At 35.3% G+C, this 26,096-nt stretch overlaps 1 protein-coding gene across 3 annotated transcripts in view; it reads left to right on the top strand.

Annotated features, from left to right (window-relative positions):
- The first annotated feature begins 3,329 nt into the window (after positions 1-3,329).
- LOC125659133 (stimulator of interferon genes protein-like) overlaps positions 3,330-26,096 on the top strand; it is a 40,256-nt gene continuing 17,489 nt past the window's right edge. For 2 of the 3 annotated variants that reach the window (XR_008798744.1, XM_048890684.2), the window contains exons 1-7: positions 4,187-4,317; positions 9,612-9,974; positions 10,640-10,733; positions 10,828-10,923; positions 22,184-22,431; positions 25,128-25,320; positions 25,469-25,554. Coding sequence is in view for 2 of the 3 variants with exons in the window: in XM_048890684.2 (XP_048746641.2) it covers positions 4,306-4,317; positions 9,612-9,974; positions 10,640-10,733; positions 10,828-10,923; positions 22,184-22,431; positions 25,128-25,320; positions 25,469-25,554 (1,092 nt within the window). In the remaining variant the exon portion in view is untranslated. Of the gene's footprint in view, positions 3,624-4,186; positions 4,318-9,611; positions 9,975-10,639; positions 10,734-10,827; positions 10,924-22,183; positions 22,432-25,127; positions 25,321-25,468; positions 25,555-26,096 lie in introns of those variants that run through there. The other variant, XM_048890686.2, reaches the window with a different exon arrangement.

Genomic DNA, 26,096 nt, shown 5'->3' with positions numbered 1-26,096 from the left:
TGTTCTTCTTTATGTTACAGGTTTCCATGTATACTGCCACCTTTTTTTGTGAATAAACTTTATGAACCAATCCACTGTTCACAATATATTCAATAAAATCAATCAGATTGGTGGTAGTTCATGATTATTTAATGTGTACATTCACAAAACAACAGAAACATATCATTCATGTTCAACAATTTTGAAAATACAAAACCAATAATAAATCAATGAAATCAATCATTATTCTGAAGAAAAAAAATCAATACGCCAATCGTTTCATTAGCTGTGTATAAGTTTGAAGTATGAAGGGAAAAGAAAATGATTTAAGGTAGTACTCTACATCGTCATAATGGCTGACTTCCTTTAAAAACATAGATGACAAAATCAATATCAGCAATATTTGACTTTTCCTTTTCTATTTAAATACCTAGCCGAGTAGCTCAGTAGGTTAGAATACCGAATGCTGAACTGTAGGTCGCAGGTTCGAGTCCAGCAGGGGTTTTAAATTTTTTTTCCGATTACCTTCTACTAAAACTGTATTTTTTGACAAAATAAAGTAAATTTGAAATTTTTCAACTTCAAAATATTGTTGTACATATCCTCCACTTTTCATCTACATCAAATTTCTCTGGTGTAGCATACCTCCTTAATCAATAAACTGATCAATAGATATTCAATAAAATCAATCAGATTGGTGATAGTTCATGATTATTTTAAAGTGCACATTTACAAAACAACAGAAACATATCATTTATCTGCTACATCACTGAAAAACTTAAACCAATAATAAATCAATGAATTCGATCAAAATTTAGAATAAAAAGTTTTTTTTTAGTTGAGGCCAAAATTTTTTTAGGAGGCCAAATTTGAGGCCAGGCCAAAATTTGGGATGGAGCCTAATCAGAGGCAAAATTGGAGCCAGGACAGGCCAATGGGGCCAGGCCAGGTTTTATAGTATGCCTCGGGCCTTGTCCAACAGTAAGACGTATATATTTAGAAATAATTTGATGGAATTCCCCGTCTTCTAAAAATAATTTCTATCATAGCTTTCTAAAATTAGACGAAAGTGAAAGTACATATGCCTGCGTTTTCTTGTAAACGTCGATTTTGCAAATCAAGAAACGTTGATCTAATGGGGTCATAGATAATGCTCGCATTTTTTGAAATAAGGTAATTGGGGTTTTCCGTTGAGATGAAGTATAAAAAGAATACGAATTCAGTTGGTAGCTTATAACTAACGGAAATACAGTCAATTTACCATGGAGTTTACAGAAGACCATACGGAGATAGCGCATTATAACAGAAGCAGTATCGTTTTCCTGAGTACAATGTTTCCGGAAAGTTCTACTCAGAATATCGCCTTCACATCGCTGGTCTATTCTCTAGCTGCCACTTTATATTACAAACGGTCATTCAGTCGAGATAAATTAAAGATCGTCGTGCCACTGTGTATTATGGCGATTATTATGGAGATAATCGGAAACCCTCTATTAACTATCTTAGTTACCGTAGAAACCTTTCTTATCATCCAATCTATCACCGATGTTTTCAAATCGCTGAGTACCAGTATGTTTTTCACATTACTAATTTCCATAATGGATATTCGAGGATGCATGTTTGGATCCAGCTCATGGACTGCTTATAAAATGATTTTAGTCGCCATTCCACAGTTCCTACGAAAACCAGACGGACTGAAAACTCGTCTGCAGGGTGTGCGGAGCCACCTAGGCCCGGTGTATGTTCTTCTAAGCGTAAAACTTGCCCTGCACAAGCATGCATTACACGGAGAACTTGTCTATGCTACTATGGCTACAGCTGTCATGGCCGGAACTATATTTCGTCCCGATAACGGTGTCATTTTAGACTTATTCGGAATCCAATCTCGACACCAAATGAGGAAAATTTTCCATGGTCGCTCAATGTGCATTTCATTAGTGTGTCTCCTGATTTCTCTCATACTGTGATTTACAGACTGCCATCATCGCCTTACAAGTATGATAAAAGTACTCTATTTTGTGCATTTATTTATGATATCCATTAAATAAAATATCTATATATGTTTGAACATAAGGGCATGTACTTGTGTTTACAAGGTACAAAGTTCCCTTCTCATTTATATCCTAATTAAAAATACGATGAACATGTTTTCAGTGTACATTATCATGGTGCTAATGAACATAAAACAACCCACCTTTGTAATTAAATGCTTCGAAATCTATGTAGTTATGTGAATGATACAGTATTTTGTTTTGTATTTTTGATTTACTATGATTATTGATTATCAGAGATGGTGCAATATTACATTGCATGTTTTTTGTAGTATATATATTTATATATATAAGTTAATGTTGGGAAAAACCCAAAAGAAATACATTTATTGATTATTTCCCTTATGATTCTGAATATTGTAGATGACAAGATTTTGCCAGTGTCTGTATTCCTCCCTCCATTGTTTTTTTTTTTACTATGACATGTGATAACAATACAGTAATTTATTTTTGAATGAGAGATTTCTTCATATATTTTTGTTTTTGTTTTACCTATGTTGCTGTTGTCCTATGCATATTTTAAAGGACTAAGATATGGAGTGCTGGAACGTTGAATACTGTAATACGCTGTTGCAGGTAGATCGATTATTTTGTTATCTAGCTGCGCTGCATGTTGACACATTAAAAATGTAATGTCCTACCTGAGCGATACATGTTTATGCCGTATTGTTTGATTATTGTATAAATGATGATATACATTTACCATTGATTTTATAATGACAGGTGCTTAGATTTCACAAATGGCTGGGAAATCGATTATATACAATATATATAATTAATATTTGATTGATGCACTGATTATTGTACTCTTGCGATTGTTGATGTTTCTCTGCTGGTTATTTAAAAGTTACCCTATTTAATATATATATATATATATATATATATATATATATATATATATATATATATGTATATATGTGTGTGTGTGTGTGTGTTTTAATTTAATGTTTGTTTTCATTTTGTTTGTTCATGTAAACTGAATTGTTTACAAAAAATAAATTGTTTTATTTAAGTTATAAGCGTTTGTTTGGTAATATTTTGAAAAACAGTATACGAGGAATAAAACCACTCAAATATTGCCTGTGTTACAACATTATACACATAGAGGTATAGACCCCCCCCCCCCCCCCCAATGGGCTCCAGCATAGAATTATTGACCCGGGTCCATCTTTCTCTCTAGGAAAAGAACCCAAGTATAGAATCTCCCTCCCGCAAATGACAGCACGCTTTTGATCAATATATTATTATTTATTATTATTTGATCTTGGTTCAGCAATAGGATTATTTTTGTTCGGAATCAATATATGAAAGCTGTTTAAATGTTTAAAAGTTGTTCTAAATTTATTTATAGATGGGGAAATCCCATTTGACTGTTTCTGTTTAGTTTTTAGTTAACAGTGCATTTTGAACGCAGTTATGTAAAACTGAACAATCCGGTACGCAGAACAATTTTGTTGTTGAGTATTGTAAATTCAAGCAGTGATGATAATGGAATTTTTAAATCCAACGATCTTCTGTTTGTCACGTGGTTACATCGACGCGTAACACTTGTCGCTATTTTCAGAAAGCTGCAGAACTACCTTCACGCCATAGGTAAGCAGGTCTTTGTTTCAAAGGATCGTGGTTTATTTTTTTATTATTATTGTTATTTTTTACATTCTAAATGATGTGCTATGTAACTATACTACATGTAGATCTATATTTATCTACATTTGCGGGTGATACGAATATATACTGTATATGAGTCATACCGTAAGTTTCGGTTTCGATTGTTTTACACGTACGTAGATCTATGTCAAAGTGGCAATGGCGGATCCAGCGCGGGCACATTCACCCTTCACAAATATGATCCAATTTTATAGTTCTAAACATGTTCAAAAGCCCAAATTAAAATATATATATGCGTCTTAAAGTATTTTGTCAGAAAATCATTTATACGTATGTTGTGTCTTAAAGTATTTTGTCAGAAAATCATTTATACGTATGTTGTTATCTGTTTAAATTAATGTTTGTCAAATGCCGATTTTTCCCCCCAGTAAACTTAATTTATTCATGCGATTTTATGTTTTTTGCAACAGATCGTCGATTATGATTAAATTTGTTGCCTTCCTTAGACTACACAGAGTTAGATCGATAAGCTGAGGGTAAATAGGCCGTGTAATCTGACGGGTCTAAATTACACCATTTAGTTTCGGTTTTGTTATGCTTAGTAATGGCGTTTAAAATCAGGACACATGTGGTGCTATACAAGTGATAATTTAAACGTTTGGAGGATATGTTTTTCTATGTAAGTAAATTTCTAATATTATACTCTCATCTGTCCTTTCATTATTGACATACATCTCTAGTAAGGATTCTTGCACGTAACCGAAGTTTCATAATATACACCTCCCCAATTAATTATATTATAAAATATGGAAAAATAATAATCATAACTTCCACCCCCCACCCCCAAATGAATAAGAAAATCTCATTTTCACAAAATAAATTTGATTGGTTTTATGTATTCGAAATTGAAATATTTTTCCTTTTGGGATTCACAATTTTGGAATATGGAGTAAGCAAGCATATAGAAAAATCAGAATTGTTTTGTAAAAGAAAAGTAGGAGGAAAAATATGGAATATGTAGACTGTATAATAAGTGACATTCAATTTATTGAATATTTACATTCACTGAACCTTTTCTCGTATATTTTTTTTAAAATTGACATTGCTTTCATCATAGACGTGTTGCAAACTAGTTGATCCGATATTTTAGTACCAACTGTCCCCATAACCATTACCAAATATGAAAAGGTGAAAGGTGTCTTTCTTTGTTGTTTTATCGGATGATGAATCGGAGGTAGGAATCATTGCAGAAAAGTTTGCATAACCCGCCAAGTCACGTGGGGATCAGGGTTGGAATAGGTTCAAGGTATCCCTTGCGTGCAGTAAGATGCGATTAAATAGGGCGGTCCTTTGGATGAGACTGCAAAAACCGAGGCCCCGCGTCACAACAGATGTAGCACGATAAAGACCACTCCCTGCTCAATGGCCTAATTTTTGCAGCCCTTCACCGGCAATGGTGACGTCTTCATATGAGTGAAAGATTTTCGAGAGGGACCTTAAACAATATACAATCAATATTTTTTGTTCTGCAATGCATGTTATCTTCATTACCCGATAAAGAAAAAAGAAAAAAAAAAAAAGAAAAAAGAATTCCACATGTATTGTTTAAATCAGAATCAATACCTTTCGATATTGATTAGGAAAATGGATTAACTTTGCAGAATAAATCAAGAATTCAAGATTACTTTTTAAAGAAATAAAACATGTGAAATTTTTCTTCTCATAGTGCATTATTTTCACACATTTATATGTACATCAGTACATTTATTTACAATGGTGCGAAAGCCAGCTGGGCTCATTTTTGAAAAAGTAGAGAAAAAAAACTAGCTTGTTATAACGAGGTAGTATCTCGTTATAACTAGCTACCCATCAGTCATCTTGTTAATACGAGTTTTAAAATTATCTCGTTATAAGGAGTTAGTTATCTCTTTACAAAGACTTAGTTATCTTGTTACAGTTTATAACTCGTTATAGTGTAGTTTATTCATTTAATACAACTTAGGGCAGTACAGTCCATCAGCATTTAAATGCAACATCAAGATAAATGCATAATTGTCACTTACAGAGTCGAAAAAAAAAGGGGGGGGGGGTGTGAAACCCCGTATCAAGTTATATCTCGTTAACAGGAGATATTTATCTTGCATTATAACGTTAAAGTGTTCGTATCTATGGAAACGTTTTCAAAAGGATCTCATCTTTCTAAAATCTCAACATAACGATTAGAAATTATTCAAATCGTCAAATATGAAGTCATAGATTCATTCATTATATCGGGTGTGGTATAGAAAAATCCCACCCAGCGAACAAGATTCACCATCTTATGATTAAATGAAAAAATATCATATCTGGCTTATTTAATAGACGATTATTTTACGATGACTAATGTGTAAGACTATTAGTCGTGTTAAGATGGCGAGAAAATGTTCATTTCTTAATTAAAATTATCCAAAAGGTGACGATGTCTTTTCTTGAATTCAACAAAAAGACTGCGTTGCCAAGAAGTGATATAACAATTATTTATCGTTTTAATATATTATAACTAGTCGAATTGCAGTAATGGTTGTCATGATTTTCACCAGTCTGGTTAAAACCACCCCCACCTCCCTTTCTCCTATCGACGATAGGAGAAGTGGGCTGGTTTTAATCAGACTGAATTTTCATTATAGTTAAATTGGTATTTGAGCGAAATATCAACAAGGCTAGATGCATATTCAAACCAATAAATGATAGATATACCAGGTAGCAGTATCAGGCAGATATTTGTCTGACACAGGGAATTATTACTACATGTACTTCATTTTCAGGCACATAGCATTGCTTTTCAAAGTAGGGGCAGCCGGGGGAGAAGTTAGAAGTTGGCTTGTCTAAATTGCTTTTATCGGATGATTATTGAACTAACTTGCCCTATCCTTAAAATCCTTATTCCTGAGAGGGGAAGGAATTCAGAGTCTACATTAGCTAAAATCCTCACGCTTTGATATGATTTCTTAAATTAAGGAGGGGACGCTCATCCTTCGCTGAAGGGCTTCAATTCATAACTTTCAAGCTTACAGTCTTCTCATTCACTACTACTACAGTATAAAAATATTGGGAGAGGGCAGTCACTCAATATATTTTTATTGACATACATGTATGAAAATAACAGATAATATTCATTTTTTTTTTAAATGGGGGGATCCCCCTTTCCCTCCTAATTTTACGTACCTAATTTTGAATTTAAGTGCGGGCCAACCTAGCCCACAACTTCGACTTGGTTTTATTTCTGCTGTTAAAAATCACAGAAAACCCCTACAGCAAACCCAACATTTACATGTATTTAAATATTATCGTACATGTATCAACTTTCAAACAACTTCAGTCACATATTCATGATAAGATTTTCTTCAAATTAATACATTGATGATTTTTTAGAGCGTATGTGTATTTTCACAAACAATTGAGATCAGTATGAAGATGGTGTTGAGAACTGCAAGTCGATCAAGAAAACAAATGTTTGGTTTCTTAAACTGATGATTTGGTAAATGTTTATGAATATGTAATTATACCATAGCTACAACTTGTTTCAGAATCAATTTTAAATTTTGGGAACAAGAGAAGGCCCTGAAAGGTTTCCGTCAGTTACTTTGTTATGATAAATCAATATTTATTTCGTAATAACGAGATACTAACTCGTTATAACGATCCCGTGGGGATCCGGGTTAGAATAGGTCCTCAGTACCCCTTGCTTGTCGTAAGAACTAGGCGACTAAATGGGGCGGTCCTTCGGATAAAACCGAGGTCCCGTGTCACAGCAGGTGTGGCACAATAAATATTCCTCCCTGCTCAATGGCCATAAGCGCCGAGCATAGGCTTACATTTTGCAGCCCTTCACCGGCAGTGGTGACGTCTCCATATGAGTGAAATATTCTCGAGAGGGACGTTAAACAATATTCAATCAGTCGTTATAACGAGATATTTAACTCATTATAACGAGATAATTAACTCGTTATAACGAGATAATTAACTCATTATAACGAGATACTAACTCGTTATAACGAAATGATTATTTTTTTACTTCTTTAAAAAGTGAGCCCAGTCGGCCTTCGTACAATGACACCTGTAATTACGCTTTGCACCCACGAAGTTTTCTAATGTTCAGCAACAAAAAGTAGAAATCATAGAATGAACGTAATATAGCATATAATTCTTTTGTAAACATCAGTGTTTTTGCATTAACAATCACTCTACATATGTAGGGTTAAAACACCTTTTTTCATTGCTGAATAAGTGTATAGAGTTTTGAAATTTGTAAACGATAATTTAAATCAGAAATTTCATCATAAACAAATGACTAATTTTCACTCAATAAAGTGAAGGTATGAGATTCCCAATCCAACTTCCATCTTGCATTGTGAAATACCGCAGCAGAATTATTTTAGAGCCAATTCATATAATTATTGTTTCTGAGTAATTTACTTTTAAACCAGATAGTTTACCAGAAATCTCATGTGTCAAGAGCTACATGGAGATATTTTACAGAACTGTCAAGAGTTAGGGATGTATCATCAGCATACTGGGAAATCTTGTATTCCTTATCATTAACAATAATACCTATAATATCATTATTTTGCTTGACTTAAATTACAAGTATTTTAGCACAAAGAAGAAAAAGATATGGTGCTACGGGATTGCCCTGACGACAACCGCGTTGGATATCAAACTGCTCCGATAGAAACCCACTTTGTGAAATAGATGCCTTAAGACTGGTGTATAAGTCTAAAAGAAAGATACATTTTAAGAATAGAATTACGAACATTTTTCGGAAATGATTTCACTGAGATAAATTTCACACTTATCTTTTTCTAATTGTGGGGAGATGAACTCCTTTTCCTTCAGAATTTGATAGACATTAGATATATTAATAATTTTCTGTACAATGAATTGATTTGGTTCCAACAATCCATGATTTATTTTGTTTTAAAGCCAGCGATTTGTCTTTTAATATGTCTACGTACTTTTGAAATAAGGCTATCTAAGTTAAAAACAATTCGTTTTACCAACCACGCCTTTTACATCATTAAAGCATTTGATTGATTGATTGTATTTTGTTTAACGTCCCTCTCGAGAGAATCTTTTACTCATATTCATTTCAAAATTAAGGATTATCTCCCTCATGCATAGCTCTTATCCTTGGACGAATTTGGCTCCACTTGTTTGGCACGCTGTTTTTGGCTATATTTAGATCTAAAACTTCATAGTTATTTCGGATTTCAAACATTTCGGTTGAGCATCACTGAAGAGACATTATTTGTCGAAATGCGCATCTGGTGCATCAAAATTGGTACCGTATAAGTTTTACATTATGACCCCTGGGTCGAGGCCTCTGCTGGTGGACTGTTAGTCCCCGAGGGTCTCTACAGCCCAGTAGCTAAGTTCTTCGTTACTAGCTTGAAAATACGGATGTATATTTAATTGCTGTTATAAAATTTAGAAATTCATTTCAAAATTAAGGATTATCTCCCTCATGCTTAGCTCTTATCCTTGGACGAATTTGGCTCCACTTGTTTGGCACGCTGTTTTTGGCTATATTTAGATCTAAAACTTCATAGTTATTTCGGATTTCAAACATTTCGGTTGAGCATCACTGAAGAGACATTATTTGTCGAAATGCGCATCTGGTGCATCAAAATTGGTACCGTATAAGTTTTACATGGAAACGTCACCATTGCCGGTGAAGGGCTGCAAAATTGAGGCAAAACATTTGAAAGTTCTATTCTGTAATACTAAGCCATTCTACTCAATTAATTTGTATAAAAATTCCATTTGTTAATGTTTGTATCAACAAAATTCTTTTACTTTGTCGTAAATTTGAAAGATAGCAATATGCATTATTATTTGGAGTTGAGTTATACAGGTAATACCTGGTTGGTTGCTAAAAGAACAAATGATATTTAATATAGGCCTGTCTCAATTCGAACATTCTAATTACAACAGAAAATGGCGGACGACGAAGGTACTGATGTTGACATTACTCACGACGTTTTTCTGATTCACGTCAACGAACCGACGGAAGACCGGGATTTGGCCTTGGGGAAAGTTAAGCCTTTACTGGAAAGTCGAGGTATAAAGGTTATGACTGACCATGATGATTTCCGAGGTGGCAGAAGCGTGTTGGACAACATTGCTTTGGCTGTCAGAAGTTGCCGAAAGTGTCTGATCGTACTCACAGAACATTCCCACAACAGTCCCTGGTGTTCACTGGAACTACTGCTGGCAATGGAGAAGTCCCACAGACAGAACATTATGTCTCTTGTTGTCCTGCAGATAGGAAATACAATTGAATGGGAAAACCAGCTGGTTAGTTGTCTTAAGTATGGTTCCACGTAAAAATCAGGCAAAATCGCATTTTCGTGATAAGTCCATGTTCACGAAATGAACCCAAACTTAGCATACTAACTCACCGTAATATGTTTAGCAAATATACAGAGTAGTTTTGATTTACTTCGCCTTGTTCCAAAATTATGGACAGATAATTATGAACATGGAGAATTCACGCTTAGTGCAAATCTATACAAAACACTACTTGTAATCCCTTTGAAATATGAAAACAGCAAAGCGGGTATGAAAATATATCATTATATAACATTAAACAAATAAAAAAGGCATGCTCTAAAATAAATGTTTTCAAGCTGTGGCTCGTTCTTTTTGAAATGATATCATCACCGAATCCCTTTTATTCATGTGAATGTAATGGTAATCAATTTACACAGAATGGCATACGTAGTCTGCATAATCTGCTAGTACAGCGTAAATATGTAGAGTGTGTATATATTGTTTAGGCGTTGGAGATGCTGTAGATATGTAGAGTGTTTATATATTGTTTAGGCGTTGGAGATGTTGAGATATGTAGAGTGTGTATATATTGTTTAGGCGTTGGAGATGCTGTAGATATGTAGAGTGTGTATATATTGTTTAGGCGTTGGAGATGCTGTTGATATGTAGAGTGTGTATATATTGTTTAGGCGTTGGAGATGCTGAATACGGTTCCACGTGTAGACATTCAACACAACAATGATATCGACAGCAAAGTGGATGAACTTGTCGAGAAAATCAAAGGTAGAATATGCAGTGTTTCCTTCCATAACTTGGAATAAGATTTGGTTTCTGGACGAATTAGATCAAGTTTGATATGTTTGTTTTTCATTTGTAGAAAGGAAATGCATAGAAGAACTTTTGCCTGCTGGAAACATTGCGCATGCTCAAGTTTGGTCTCACTATACAGGTTTATTGCAGTACTTGCTTCCAGGTGAAACATAACTTTCTACTCTCTTGATATCTTGTTAATTTACTTCAAAAGAATGTTCCAGTGTATTAAAATACTTAATGCAATTTTGCAACGCACGCCCCGAGGAAGTGGCGATGACCCGGAAAACTGTTCGTTGTCATAGACAACAGTTTCCCGGGTCTTCGTCACTACCGAGGGGCGATAGTTTTCACTGTTTCCCTAGTAGACATGAAATGATACCTAATCTGCTAATCGGGTAATAGAGGGCGAAGCCCTCTCACGGCCCTTCGGGCCGTGAGAGCGGAGCTCTCCCTATAGGTAACACGTATATACATGTTTAAACGGAAAATATAGGAAAATAATGAAAAATTTAAAAACCATACCTATGGAACTTGAAAAGTTTAGTGCCAATGGCGTCGATTCGAATAATATGTTGACGGTGTTGCCGTTTGAGCGAACGCAGCTTCATGTATGTACATATTTTGTTTTGATCAGGTTGAATTTAAACAATATCTATCTGCCTAATTATCATAACATGACTGAAATTAGGTAGCTGAAACAGCTAGGCCGTTTTAGTTTTTTCCCATGGTTTTATATTAAAAATCATTAAAACATGTATGCATTAATGTAATTGAAATATTTTTATGCTATACAGTGAATATACATTTTATTTCTGCTGCATTCACTGTGACTTGCTTAACCTTTGATGCACTTGTTCTGAACTGTATGCTCTCAGCAGTCGACTGCCTGTACTTTTCTTTTTTCTACTCTCAACCTTTTCAAGTTACCAATTTATGATAAAAATGCCCAAACATTAAACCTTTCAAGTTTGTAAAACTGTGGAAACAGCACTGCCTTGGAACGTAAAACGCATTTCAATATAATGATAATTTTAAATAAATCGATAAATTCAACTATTGAGCATGTATATGCGCAGACCCCCCCCCCCCCCCCCCCCACCCCACCACCCACCCCCACCCACACACGCACACGCCACTAGGTAAGTCCCATGCGCTCCTATCTAATTTTCAAAAAATGAAATTCATATGATAATCTCCTTGTAGCAATGAGCAATGGTATGTTCCAAAAGAGAAAATTAAAACATTTTTTATAATATTGTACATAATCCTAGTTGCAACACAATGATAGTGGCGTCGGTGGCCTAGTGGTTAGGCTGTCAGAATCGACCGAGAGGTCATCGTGGTTTGCATTACGGACATGTTTTTAAAAGGAAATGGACTCAAGCACTTACTATTATTAGTCGCGAAAAAAAAAGCTCAAAGATTTTTTTCAAAATGTTTTCATCGATTTTTTGTATATTTTTGTTAATAGCAATAATTCAGTATCTGTGATCTCAAATATTTTAACAATTTTTAAAAAGTTAGTCTCCCTTTTTTCTTGTTAGAATAATGAATTCCTATTGAGAATTTAGTATTTTAATCAGATTTGTGGTTTGCAATAGATTATAAACAATTTGTATTCGATGCCATATTACGTATGCCTAATGTTTACGTATATTCAATGTATTGTCCCGGTAGTATGACTTAAACGAATGTGCTACACGGGCAGATGAAAACAAGCGGTATTCTCGCGAGATTATACTTACTGTCCGTCTTATTATGACGTACGTCGAAACGTAGACATGACGTCACAAATGATCTTAGCCTGCCTTTCATAAACATTGCACTTCATTAAACATTTCGCCTAATGGTGCACTGAATTTTGGAGCTAGGAGACCATGCACAAGATTAGGATGAAAATCCACGTAAGTTCACAATCATGTTCCAAGGTGTGACTTTGCGAGATCTCAGCCATTTTTGACAAGGGACTTCTGGGATTGGCGTCAAAAAAAATTTCTTGTTAGAGGTTTGGATTTAGCTCGGATTATTCCCGCGCTCTAGTCATTAGAGCTCGCAGTACGAGCCAGCGCTTCGCGCTGGCTCACTGCGCTCGCTATTAGCGCGTGGACATGTATTCCTCCATTTTGAATCTCGTCTACCCTAGTTCACGTCGTTCTGAGATGTTACACATAAAATCCGTAAAAGCATGTAAATCTTATTTTCTTAATCATATAATATGTATACGGTGAGACCGTTGGACCGAGCGAAGCATGTACGTAACTCCGTGTCCCGAGTGGTAATCATAATTCCGTTAAGTACGGTATATTATGATTCATTTAAAAATATATATTTTGAATGAAATTTCCTTGCGCTAAACACCCAGTAACATCTCAATATTAAAGGAGTTTATATGGGGACAACTGTTTTACATGATCCGCCTATTCATTGAAAGCGGGAAATAAAACGCAAGGCGACGTAAACTGTGCATTGTGACGTGACATTTAGCCTCGACTTTTTTCTCTTTTTCAAAGCAAACAATTATAAACAACAACTAGACACGATCTCGTTGCGAGCAACGAGTAGGTCTTCCGTCCGATTTGTTGATGCACTCGGAGTTAAAAAAAAAAAAAAAAAAGACAAATGAGTCCCAATTTAGTTTCCGACTTTAAGACACTTTAGATATAATCAATTTTTCATATCATAAGCTTCTGAAGCAAAGTTGCGGTGAAATTCGTTTGAAATTCTACTCTCCAGGCGAGCCATAAGGCCCGCGGGCCTATTTCTTGATGTCATTTGTTAGCCCTCTATAGACTCAACAACTTTAGTTCTATATGTCTTTACAAAATATTTACCTGTAAAAAGTTATTGAGATCGACCGATATCGACAAAAAATCGACTCTACAGGCGAGCCATTAGGACCATAGGCCTATTTCTTGATATCAATCGATAGATCTCGATAAACTGAACAACTTTTGTTCAATATGTCCTTACAAAATATTTACCAGTTACAAGTTTGTGAAATCGACTGATATTGACAAAAATCGACTCTACAGGCGAGCCATGAGGCCCACAGACCCATTTTTTGATATTGATCGATAGGTTATGACACATTGAACAACTTTTGTTCAATAATGCTTTTCAAAAAATATGTCGTTTTAAAGATATGAGGCGTCAAATATTTACGATTTTGGCCCTTAAAATCTCTAATTACGTAACATATGACCTACTTTTTGATTTGATAAGATCAAGCTCGTTGAGATGAACATTTCCGCTTCTACAACTTATTATAAAATATTAATAGTTTCTGAGATATTCTCAAAAACATTTGGACCCTTCTGAACCCCTAATTTAAAGGGCCAGCCCGTTTTGCTTGATATCGTAAGAAAGGCCTTGTCATTTTAAACATTTTTTGCTCAACAAGTATTTAGAAATTCTTTACCGTTCTCGAGTTATCTGTACAAGAAATATTTAGGGGCCAAACTGTAGCTCCCTAACGGGGCCACATAGGGAAAAAACGAAATGTACATATTGTTTAGATTATCATTCTGAACAACTTTTGTTCAATAATGCTTTTCAAAATATTTGTCGTTTTCAAGATATGAGGCGTCAATTATTTATGATTTTGGCCCTTAAAATCCCTTATTACGTAACATATGACCTACTTTTTGATTTGATAAGAACAAGCTCGTTTAGATGAACATTTCCGCTTCAATGACTTATTACAAAATATTAATAGTTTCTGAGATATTCTCATAAACCTTTGGACCCTTCTGGGCCCCTAATTTAAAGGGTCAGCCCCTTTTGCTTGATATCGTAAGAAAGGTCATGACATTTCAAACATTTTTTGTTCAACAAGTATTTAGAAATTCTTTACCGTTCTCGAGTTATTTCTAGAAGTAATTTTCAGGGGCCAAACTGTAGCTCCCTAACGGGGCCACATAGGGTAAAAACGAAATATGCATATTGTTCAGATCATCATTCTGAACAACTTTATTTCTTTATTGCTTTTCAAAATATTTGTCGTTTTCGAGATACAAGGGGTAAAATTTTTATGGTTTTGGCCCTTAAAATCCCTTATTACGTAACATATGACCTAAATTTTTATATGAATAGATTTGAATTGTTGAGATGAACATTTTTTGTTCTTTGACTTATACCAAAATATTAACGATTTTTGAGATATTTGATCTAGACTTTGAGCCCTTCTAGATCCCTAATTTAAGGGGCTAGCCCCTAAATCTTGATATTTTCGAAAAGATCTCGTAAATGTGCACAACTTTTGTTCTACATGTCTTAACAAAATATTTGCAAGAAAAAAGATATTGGAGATCAAAGGTCAAAAATCGCCGAAATCGGCGAAAAATTTTGGCATCCATTTTTTCAGGTCCAGGCGAGCGTTTAGGCAAATCGCCTCCGGTAAAATCGAATCCCCCACAAATCTTCTAAAATGTTTACTCTATCTTGTGTAGAAATTTCAAGACTCTAGCTTCAAAACTAACGGAGGAGATGCGTGGACAACAAGGCCCTTCAAAAAGTCACTAAAAGAGAGATAACTCCTGACCGGAAGTGACGTCAAGCACGAAATTTTACAAGGAAAGTCTCGTCACCAAAAGACATCTTTCCTGAAAATTTCGTGAAAATCGATCGAGAAATGGCTGAGAAAAACGCGTGTACTACCAAGGAAAATAATAATAATAATAATAATAATAAAAATAATAATAATAATGAAGAAGAAGAACGCGAACAATAATAGTAAGGTCTTCCGCAGGAGACGGAAGACCTTAATAACTAGACACGATCTCGTTGCGAGCAACGAGTAGGTCTTCCGTCCGATTTGTTGATGCACTCGGAGTTAAAAAAAAAAAAAAAGACAAATGAGTCCCAATTTAGTTTCCGACTTTAAGACACTTTAGATATAATCAATTTTTCATATCATAAGCTTCTGAAGCGAAGTTGCGGTGAAACTGTTTGAAATTCGACTCTCCAGGCAAGCCATAAGGCCCGCGGGCCTATTTCTTGATGTCATTTGTTAGCCCTCTATAGACTCAACAACTTTAGTTCTATATGTCTTTACAAAATATTTACCTGTAAAAAGTTATTGAGATCGACCGATATCGACAAAAAATCGACTCTACAGGCGAGCCATTAGGACCATAGGCCTATTTCTTGATATCAATCGATAGATCTCGATAAACTGAACAACTTTTGTTCAATATGTCCTTACAAAATATTTACCAGTTACAAGTTTGTGAAATCGACTGATATCGACAAAAATCGACTCTACAGGCGAGCCATGAGGCCCACAGACCCATTTTTTGATATTGATCGATAGGTTATGACACATTGAACAACTTTTGTTCAATAATGCTTTTCAAAATATTTGTCGTTTTCAAGATATGAGGCGTCAATTATTTATAATTTTGGCCCTTAAAATCCCTTATTACGTAACATATGACCTACTTTTTGATTTGATAAGAACAAGCTCGTTTAGATGAACATTTCCGCTTCAATGACTTATTACAAAATATTAATAGTTTCTGAGATATTCTCATAAACCTTTGGACCCTTCTGGGCCCCTAATTTAAAGGGTCAGCCCCTTTTGCTTGATATCGTAAGAAAGGTCATGACATTTCAAACATTTTTTGTTCAACAAGTATTTAGAAATTCTTTACCGTTCTCGAGTTATTTCTAGAAGTAATTTTTAGGGGCCAAACTGTAGCTCCCTAACGGGGCCACATAGGGTAAAAACGAAATATGCATATTGTTCAGATCATCATTCTGAACAACTTTTGTTCTTTATTGCCTTTCAAAATATTTGTCGTTTTCGAGATACAAGGGGTAAAATTTTTATGGTTTTGGCCCTTAAAATCCCTTATTACGTAACATATGACCTAAATTTTTATATGAATAGATTTGGATTGTTGAGATGAACATTTTTTGTTCTTTGACTTATACCAAAATATTAACGATTTTTGAGATATTTGATCTAGACTTTGAGCCCTTCTAGATCCCTAATTTAAGGGGCTAGCCCCTAAATCTTGATATTTTCGAAAAGATCTCGTAAATGTGCACAACTTTTGTTCTACATGTCTTAACAAAATATTTGCAAGAAAAAAGATATTGGAGATCAAAGGTCAAAAATCGCCGAAATCGGCGAAAAATTTTGGCATCCATTTTTTCAGGTCCAGGCGAGCGTTTAGGCAAATCGCCTCCGGTAAAATCGAATCCCCCACAAATCTTCTAAAATGTTTACTCTATCTTGTGTAGAAATTTCAAGACTCTAGCTTCAAAACTAACGGAGGAGATGCGTGGACAACAAGGCCCTTCAAAAAGTCACTAAAAGAGAGATAACTCCTGACCGGAAGTGACGTCAAGCACGAAATTTTGCAAGCAAAGTCTCGTCACCAAAAGACATCTTTCCTGAAAATTTCGTGAAAATCGATCGAGAAATGGCTGAGAAGAACGCGTGTACTACCAAGGAAAATAATAATAATAATAATAATAATAATGAAGAAGAAGAACGCGAACAATAATAGTAAGGTCTTCCGCAGGAGACGGAAGACCTTAATAATAAAAATAATAATAATAATGAAGAAGAAGAACGCGAACAATAATAGTAAGGTCTTCCGCAGGAGACGGAATACCTTAATAATACATTCCGTATGCAATGAAAAAGGCCGTTAAAACTAAACAAAATTAAACAATAAATTCAAAATGGTAAAAAGTAACCGTAATTTTATCGTATATTCTTATTTAATGAAACTCATGAACTCGTTCATTTCTTTAGTCGTATTACGGTTTTATGTGTATTTATTTGCTAAAACCTGTTACAATGATAATTATACTATTCACTTTGAACAAACTGAATGTTTAAATTACGAATTGCACGTTAGAGTCTTCTATTATTGGCATTCAAAATAAAACAGGAATAACTGTTGAAGCAGGTAATGAAAAAATAAATGGCGGCGCCCATATGGATCACGAAAATTTCAGTGAACGTATATAGAGATTATCTCTTTTTCTTTTGCTGATTTTGACTCTTTTTCTTTTACATACGTGTTACCTTTAGAGCCTTGCTTCGCGGACGGGCCTTCGGCCCGTTCGAGCTTCGCTCGGTATAATCACTCCACGATTAACGCCATGTTTTTTGTTGTGGTTCAAACGCTTTGTTTGTAAATTTGCTAAACAACGACGCTGAATATGACGTAACAATGTACTGTTTACATCAATTGCGTTATGTTTCCCGCGTTCAATATATAGGTGGATCAAATGTCCAAAAATTAGGATGCTTTGATACAGCTCCGTCCGCGTGCTAACTTCGGGTTGTTTTTGTCCTGTTTTGGATATAGATACTTATGTCAAAACTTTTTTGTTTCGCCCTCAAACACGGTCACGCCGTAAAACATATTAAGTACCTCATGTGATTGGAAAAAAGTTCGTCATGGGATCAGTGATAGTAAGTCACGCAATGAACCCCTGCTCATTTTGTGTATATTTCTCTGTTGATTAAAGTTGGAAAACAGAAAAAATATGTAATATCTATTTATAGAGGGCGAAGCCCTCTCAAGGCCCGAAGGGCCGTGAGAGCGGAGCTATCCCTATAGGTAACACGTATATACATGTTTAAAAGGAAAATATAGAAAAATTAACCATACCTATGGAACTTGAAAATTTTGGTCCCAATGGCGTCGATTCGAATACTAGCGCGTGGACATGTATTTCTCCATTTTGAATCTCGTGTTCCCAAGTTCACGTCGTTCTGAGATGTTAGTACATAAAATCCGTAAAAGCATGTACATCTTATTTTCTTAATTATATAGGCCCTATAATTACTCCTGGTCTCGAGTAACGCAATTGTCTCCTCCCATGTTTATGAATTTGCTAAACACCGACGCTGAATATGACGTTATAATGCACTGTTTACATCAGTTGCGTATAGTTTCCCATGTTCAATGAGTAGGCGGATCAAAAATGTCTAAAATTCGAATACTTTGATTGAGCTCTGTCTTCACACGTTAGGTGCTACCTTCGGGATATTTTTTGTCCTGTTATGGATCTACAAACTGACAACTCAACTGTATGACAAACGGGATGATTTCAGCTTCTCCAACGTCAACTTCCCCCATTTATGTAGCAATATTCCATTATCACCTGCATATGGTGTTTATATATCTCAACTGATTCGATATAAAAGAGCTTGTTCCGGGTATAGTCAGTTTTTAAATCGAGGTAAGCTACTGACAAACAAGTTGATGGTACAGGGATTTCAACAGTCTCGATTGAAGTCAGCATTTAGCAAATTCTATGGTCGTTATAACGATCTAGTTCGTCAATACAACCTCGCATTGGGTCAAATGCTGTCTGACGTGTTTCATACCGATTGTTAAGCCGTTCTTGGCACACTGATTTTGACTGCGGATAACTCCGTTTACCTGATCAGGATATGGAGCTCACGGCGGGTGTGACCGGTCGACAGGGGATGCTTACTCCTCCTAGGCACCTGATCCCACCTCTGGTGTGTCCAGGGGTCCGTGTTTACCCAACTATCTATTTTGTATTGCTTGTAGGAGTTATGAGATTGATCACTGTTCGTTATCTTCACCTTGCATACTAATGCTAATACTTTTTGCTTCGCCCTCAAACACAGTCACGCCGTAAAGCATATTATAGTAAATTAGATAATAAAACCAAATCACAAAATCATCATTAACAGATATAATTTCTCAAACGAATATATACTGAAACTATTTAGAATTTTCTTTCGTTTACAATTTACAATGTACATTCTATGCCGTTCCGAGATATCAGCTCCTCTGTGATGGAGGTACATTCAGTTCTCTATTGAACACTTGGATGGGTACAGGTGCACGTATTATTCAGTCTGATTAAAATCAGACCCCATACTCATTATCATATCGTTGGATATGATAATGAGTATGGGGTCTGATTTTAATCACACTGACGTATTATTTATATTATTGCTAGCGCCCTCGGGCGATAGCAAATACGTTAGTCTTTTTGCAGCTAATGCGCATGCTTGGGGCCATAGTGTGGTATTCTGGGATTTATATAGAACAGTAGTCTCGAAACTTTATTTTACAGTTAAATCCCTGATGATGAAAAGTCTTTACACAAGTAATAAAAATGTGTTAAGACAATTTACAGGTAGCTATCTGATTTTTATTTTGCGGGCTAATTATAAAGTACACGGGTTCCACATATTGATATTGTAACATGTATTCGGGTCCCTGCCCTCGCCACATATTGATCACTCGTTTCGTGATCCCTAAAACGAGTGATCAATGAGTGTCATGGGGGGATGAAATGATGAATTGATTGATAATGCATATACACTTGTAATGTTTTAAATACCACGCTGGACATTCGTATATTAAAAGAACCGGATCGGACACTAAGAACCGCGTCACAGATTTAAAACCCCGTTTTTGGGATACTCTCCACGATCGTTTCACTCAGATACTTGATTTTGCTGGTCATATTCAAGGCCTGGTTAATGTAGTTTCCCTTGATGATTTTCCTTTTATGTGAATGCAAATGACCTCGCATTTATTAGGGTTAAATGTCATTTACCAATTTCTATTCTTTGTATTACATTGAATGTAAACTAATTATGTAGGCCTACACTATCTTTCTATCACGTTTGCAATACCAATAAATGAAATTCCCAAACATCACTTGTAGAAAATAAAGGTCTTTAAAAATCTATAAATTCTAAGTAATTTATATTACTATGATAGACATTTATAATCAAGTAAACATTTCGTACTCTTTTTACGTAGATGACGATAAAAGTTATGGATTTTACAACAGCCGTCGGTAGACATTGAACTGACAATAGCGAGAAGAAATTGTTTGAATCGGGTCTTTGAGTTGTTAATAAATTTATCTCAGTTTCAGTTCTTTAATTCTTTAATCTCCAATCGAATTTTTCTTGGAGATATTTTTATTCAAATACTCATAAGCATAATATATTTGTGCTTACTGCAGTTCGGGTGGTTGGATAGCAGCTGGCAATCATCCTTTAAGGAATAAGCATTTGGACAGATGAACTCACCTAGTCTGTATCATCCCGACGTTTGTGTATACGCCGACTCCCCCATAAATGTGGGTGTATACACAAACGTCGGGATGATCCAGACTAGTACCCACCGTGTGTATACGAAAGTATACTGTAGTAAGAGTTGAACAAAACGAAACAACTATTGGGCAACTCGGAAATTTCATGATTATGGACGTACAAATTTCTTCTTACTCAATGTTTAACTTGGACGTATTAACGTTTAAGATTTGCTATTGACGAGTCATGCATGTTATCTTGTACATTTCAGTGTACATATAGAATCTGATATATCAATTACAATATTTTTATTGAGAGTTAGTAACAACTAGGTCAGTTTACAAACAGTTGTATTCATTTTTGTAAAATTTCTTGATCTTTTTGCATAGGGCACATTCTTATCATGAAAGTTTAATTTCACATTCTGTTAACTGGGTTTTGTTACCTTATGTGGAGAACAAATTTGATATGATTTCTTTTATATCATGCACAGTAGGAAGCTTTTTGTTACTTACAACAAAATATTCAAGTTTCAGAAATTGAAGTTGAGGAAAAACTTACGTATCTGTGTGGTACTACCTTAATATTTATATCTTACTATTTTGCTAGCAACAAACTTTTAGACAATGTAAACTTTTGCCTAACGGCATTATATGTTACTACATTCACATTGTCGTAAAGTCATTCACTTTGGTACAGTTTAGACTTAAACTACTTGTTTAAGGGCACACTGATTTTGACTACGGATGACTCCGTTTACCTGATCAGGATATAAGCCTCACGGCAGGTATGACCGGTCGACAGGGTATGCTTACTCCTCCCAGGCACCTGATCTCACCTCTGGTGTGTCCAGGGGTCCGTGTTTGCCCAACTATCTATTTTGTATTGCTTATAGGAGTTCTGAGATTGATCACTGTTCGTTATCTTCACCTTTTGTTTACCATTACAAATTGACCAAAAAGAAAAGGTACAATAATTTATAAGGCAGGGGGAACCAAAGATTATATCAATCGAGTCTCTTTGGCAAAAGAACAGTTCAAACTAGAAAACATCAGCACATGACGAAAAGTGAGGAATTCACACCCTACGTCATTTTGTGTATCGCGGGACGAAGTTAAAGAATCATATAAAATTGCAGTATGTGTCTGTAGATACCCCCCCCCCCCCCCCCGCTTTTGTACTGTTTTAGTTACTATTGACCCATGATGCTCAGACATTCATTTTAAAAGGATTGTTTTCTTTCCTTGTCAAAGGCTCACACCCCCTGGGTCTTCGATCTGCGCATGTATAATATTTTACAGGCATTGACATCTGAGAAGGTAACCTTCATTGGTGCTTATTTTGGTCACGCTTTTGTTTATAGAAATTGCAGACCTTATTCAGCAAACAGAGCTGTATAAGAAAAATCCGTCCAGGTTTTCACTGAAGTTGCATGAACTAGTCCCAGAGAACTGTCGCTGTCCAAAAGTAATAGAGGACATCCCCGAGAAGAGATCAGAGAAAAGAATAATTGAAATGGATAAAAAATTACCAGAACTAATCTACAAGAGAGCTGGGAACACTAGGACAGTGGTGATGACGATCTATTGTGTAAAGGACAGGGACGGCGAGGTTGGTTGTGCACTTTTAAAATGGGTAGAAATAGGTTTCAGATTCAACTAAGACTAATTAATAGCAGCAATCAATCTATGAGGAAATTACGTATTTATTCTTGATCATACCGAGTGTTGAATATATATTACAGTATTTGCTGTAAGTTGACGAAATTTTGTCAGTTTTCAATTTTGCTTTCCACGGTATCTAATTTCGAGGAAGCCAGATTTCTGAATGTAAAGACAATAGGGGAAAATGATTGGAAATGAATGAAATACTGTATTATTCACAATATAGTTTGATAATGATCCTGTCTAAACATCGCACAAAAAGAACAATGGCGGAATGGCCGAAAGTAAAAATGTCGAAAATTTTCTATTATATGTATTACATGTATAGCTATTTCCGTAAATGAACGACTTAAAATGTCCTATGATCTTATAATACATCTAGGTATATCCGTAAATGAACTACAAAGTAAATTTTCCTATTATAGGCCTTTCCGAAAACGTGAGTTATCTCTCTTTGTATTCTTACACTTAGTGTGAATATGACAACTTCCGGGTAGTAACACACTCAGACTGCGCATATATTATAAGAGTTATATATTAGTATGGGTGCTACCAAAATCGAAAACAGTTGAAATCATTTGTACGAGAGTAAGAAAATATTAATGGAAACAAAAACGAATTTCTTGATCGAGTCGGGTGTGATTTTTCGGGGGTGGGGGGTGGGGGGGGGGTGGGTAAAAATTAAATTGGAAATCACGCAGACATTCATTTGTTTACATATATGTCTCCAATAACGACTGACATAATTATTTTGTATGAAATCAGAACAGAACTTCTGATTCTCAAGAAATGATGGCAACTCATCAACTCAAAGCTCGGGTTTTTACGAGGATCGACACGTGCAAAGATCTTGCATAACATGCCCCCCCCCCCCCCCCTTCTTTCCAAAATAAAAAAAAATCAATTAGGAAATCAACACTCTCATTGTTTTATCAGGGCTAAAATTATTCCACCACTACCAATCGACTCTTTCAAAAATAAACCAGATTGCAATGTTTGGGTAACTTTCTCCAAAGTACCTGGACGTGTTCATTCTGTGTGCAAATCATTTGTACACTGCAGCATGAAGCTGGAATTGTTCATATCAACTGATATGTTTAAAATGCAGAAAAATAGGTAATAAAATAAAAAAAAAATTAAATTAATTTTGTTCAATATTGCTCGATTGATATAAATCATTTTTCTTAGACCTGTGTGATCCCGGGGTGGGTGAGGGGGGTGCCATATTCTCAAATGTACTCTCTGGGGAAAGGTAAGTTTAACCCCCAATAGAATGCTTTTGACGTCTCTGTATCTTCCCTCTTTTATTCATTTTAGCCCCCTTGAAATGTACTTGATTATGTATAGGCACGTATCGTGTCATAACAGAAATTGCAATGACAGATTTAGACACACACCCCCTTTTCGCCACGAATTTACAAAATAATTTGAGTAAAACTCCAAATATTTTACCCAAAATTGCTGTATTTACAGGTACATACTCCTGCCGACTATAAATTCAGGGCGTTCAATATTATAAGTTATTTTATTTGTAAAACGTTGCATGTGTAAATATCAGTTTAAAGATGGTTTGTGACGACGAATTTATTTATGGTTATAATACTTGTATTTGAAACTGTATAAAATTTGTGGGCAGACAGCTGGGAATCTGTCAGTGGCCTCTCACTTACAAGTACAGGCTGGGATAAATTTTACTCGCCAATCAGAGAGATGGACATTTTCAAAATCCAGATGTGTCAGTCCGACATACCTAGACGTTCATCGTGGCAGAACTTTTATCGCTGAATGTACTACATTGATATTGAACAAGTGACTTCTGATATTCTTTTATAAACCTGACTGTATTAAAACACGCGGGCTAAAGATCCTGAGGAAATGTATGCAATATATGATATATACTAATTTCAGTCATAAAACGTGTGAAATCTTGGAAAATGGGGGGGGGGGGGGGGGGTAGTTACTGTAAATATTAAAATGCATTTATAACCGATGAGCTGTATAGCTTAAGGAAATAAAGAAACTGAATCTGAATAATCTAACTGCGTCTCGGGACAGGTCCGGCGTAGGAAATTACATCACTTTAACGATAGAGCATTCTATATTGGGGAGGGGGGTGTCCTCCTCTACTTACAACATTAATTTTCTATTATTTTTACATGCAAAGTTGATTATTTTTACGTGTATGAAGTAAACTTATGCATTGGGATTTTTTATTAACGTTAACATATTTGTTGGCGTGATTACTGTAAAATTATACAGCAATATCTTTGCGGCCTTCTTCACTGTTGATAATGACGCTTCTCGAATATACTACCCGGAAGTTTTAAACTACTGTTAAGCAAGCGCACTACATTCCGGATCAAGGAAAGATAACTCATGTTTTCGGATTGGCCTATATACATGTATATTACATGTAGCTATTTTCGTAAGTGAACTGCGCAAAATGGCGTATTATATATATTACATGTAGCTACATGTATTTCTGTAAGTGAACTACGCAAAATGGCATATTATATAAATTACATGTAGCTATTTGCGTAAATGAACTACGTAAAATAGCGTATTATTTGTATCACATGTAGCTATTTGCGTAAATAGACTACAGTTTTGTAATCTTGCATAATATGTACGATGACTATTCAGGAGTACTACTGTGTAGCGGAATATCCTGGCGTTTTGGCGGGAATCCAGAAGATGATCGAGGAAACCTCTACCAGATTACAGGAATGCGACAGACGTGTTCAGGTTGGACGGTTTTACTACACGTTGGTCGGTTTGCTGCATCACGAGAGTTTGGAAAACACACTGAATAAAGCAAATGTCATCATGTACAATGGTAATTACTAGTGTCCAACATTCGACGTGTACAGTTGATATTTCGATGTGGAAACCACAGTTAGCGTTTAAAATACATTTAGTATGGTTGTAAATTCTTTACATGATGCCCCACAGATTTTTTTGAAAAGTTTTTGTTTTTTATTCAGAAAATAGGCCAGGGTTTGTTCTTGCTGACGAGATGATAAAATCTATTAAACTGGACCTAAATATGGAAGCTTTCAGAGATGGAAAGGTGCGTCATTTTTCTAAAAATAAGTGATTGATAATGAGTTAGTTTGCTAGGAATTCGTTTGTGGATATTATAGGTTGACTAAAAATTCGTTTACAAATCACGTTTATTAAAGCATTAAATGATGTACTTTGATTTAAACATATTTTATTGAGAAACTCAACAGGATTGGGCAACAGGCATAGCCTATGTAAGCCCTCTCCCAAATACAAAGGTCAAGTACAAAGATATGATTGATAAAAAGGATTTTTTTGAAGATTTAACAATATTGTTAAATGATGTTTGACGTCTGTGTGCTGATGATACACAAATGAATAAGGCGGGTTACAATTAGTAATGTTCTACACATTGTCGTGTATTATCAGTACAGTAGATATGAAAAAAGATCGCGTATATTCATTTTTTTTCTACATAGCAATTATATCCCATTCAATAGAACTCACTGCTTGTCTGTCAGCAAATTGTAACAGCCATGGGAAAGTCGTGGCCGCTTTCTTTCTTGTAATTGGTCATATTGGTATTGTGATATCAACGTGGTCTTGTTT

This window comes from Ostrea edulis, chromosome 9 (assembly GCF_947568905.1).
Source record: "Ostrea edulis chromosome 9, xbOstEdul1.1, whole genome shotgun sequence".
Lineage (NCBI taxonomy): Eukaryota > Metazoa > Mollusca > Bivalvia > Ostreida > Ostreidae > Ostrea > Ostrea edulis.
This window is presented reverse-complemented; position numbering and strand designations above follow the sequence as displayed.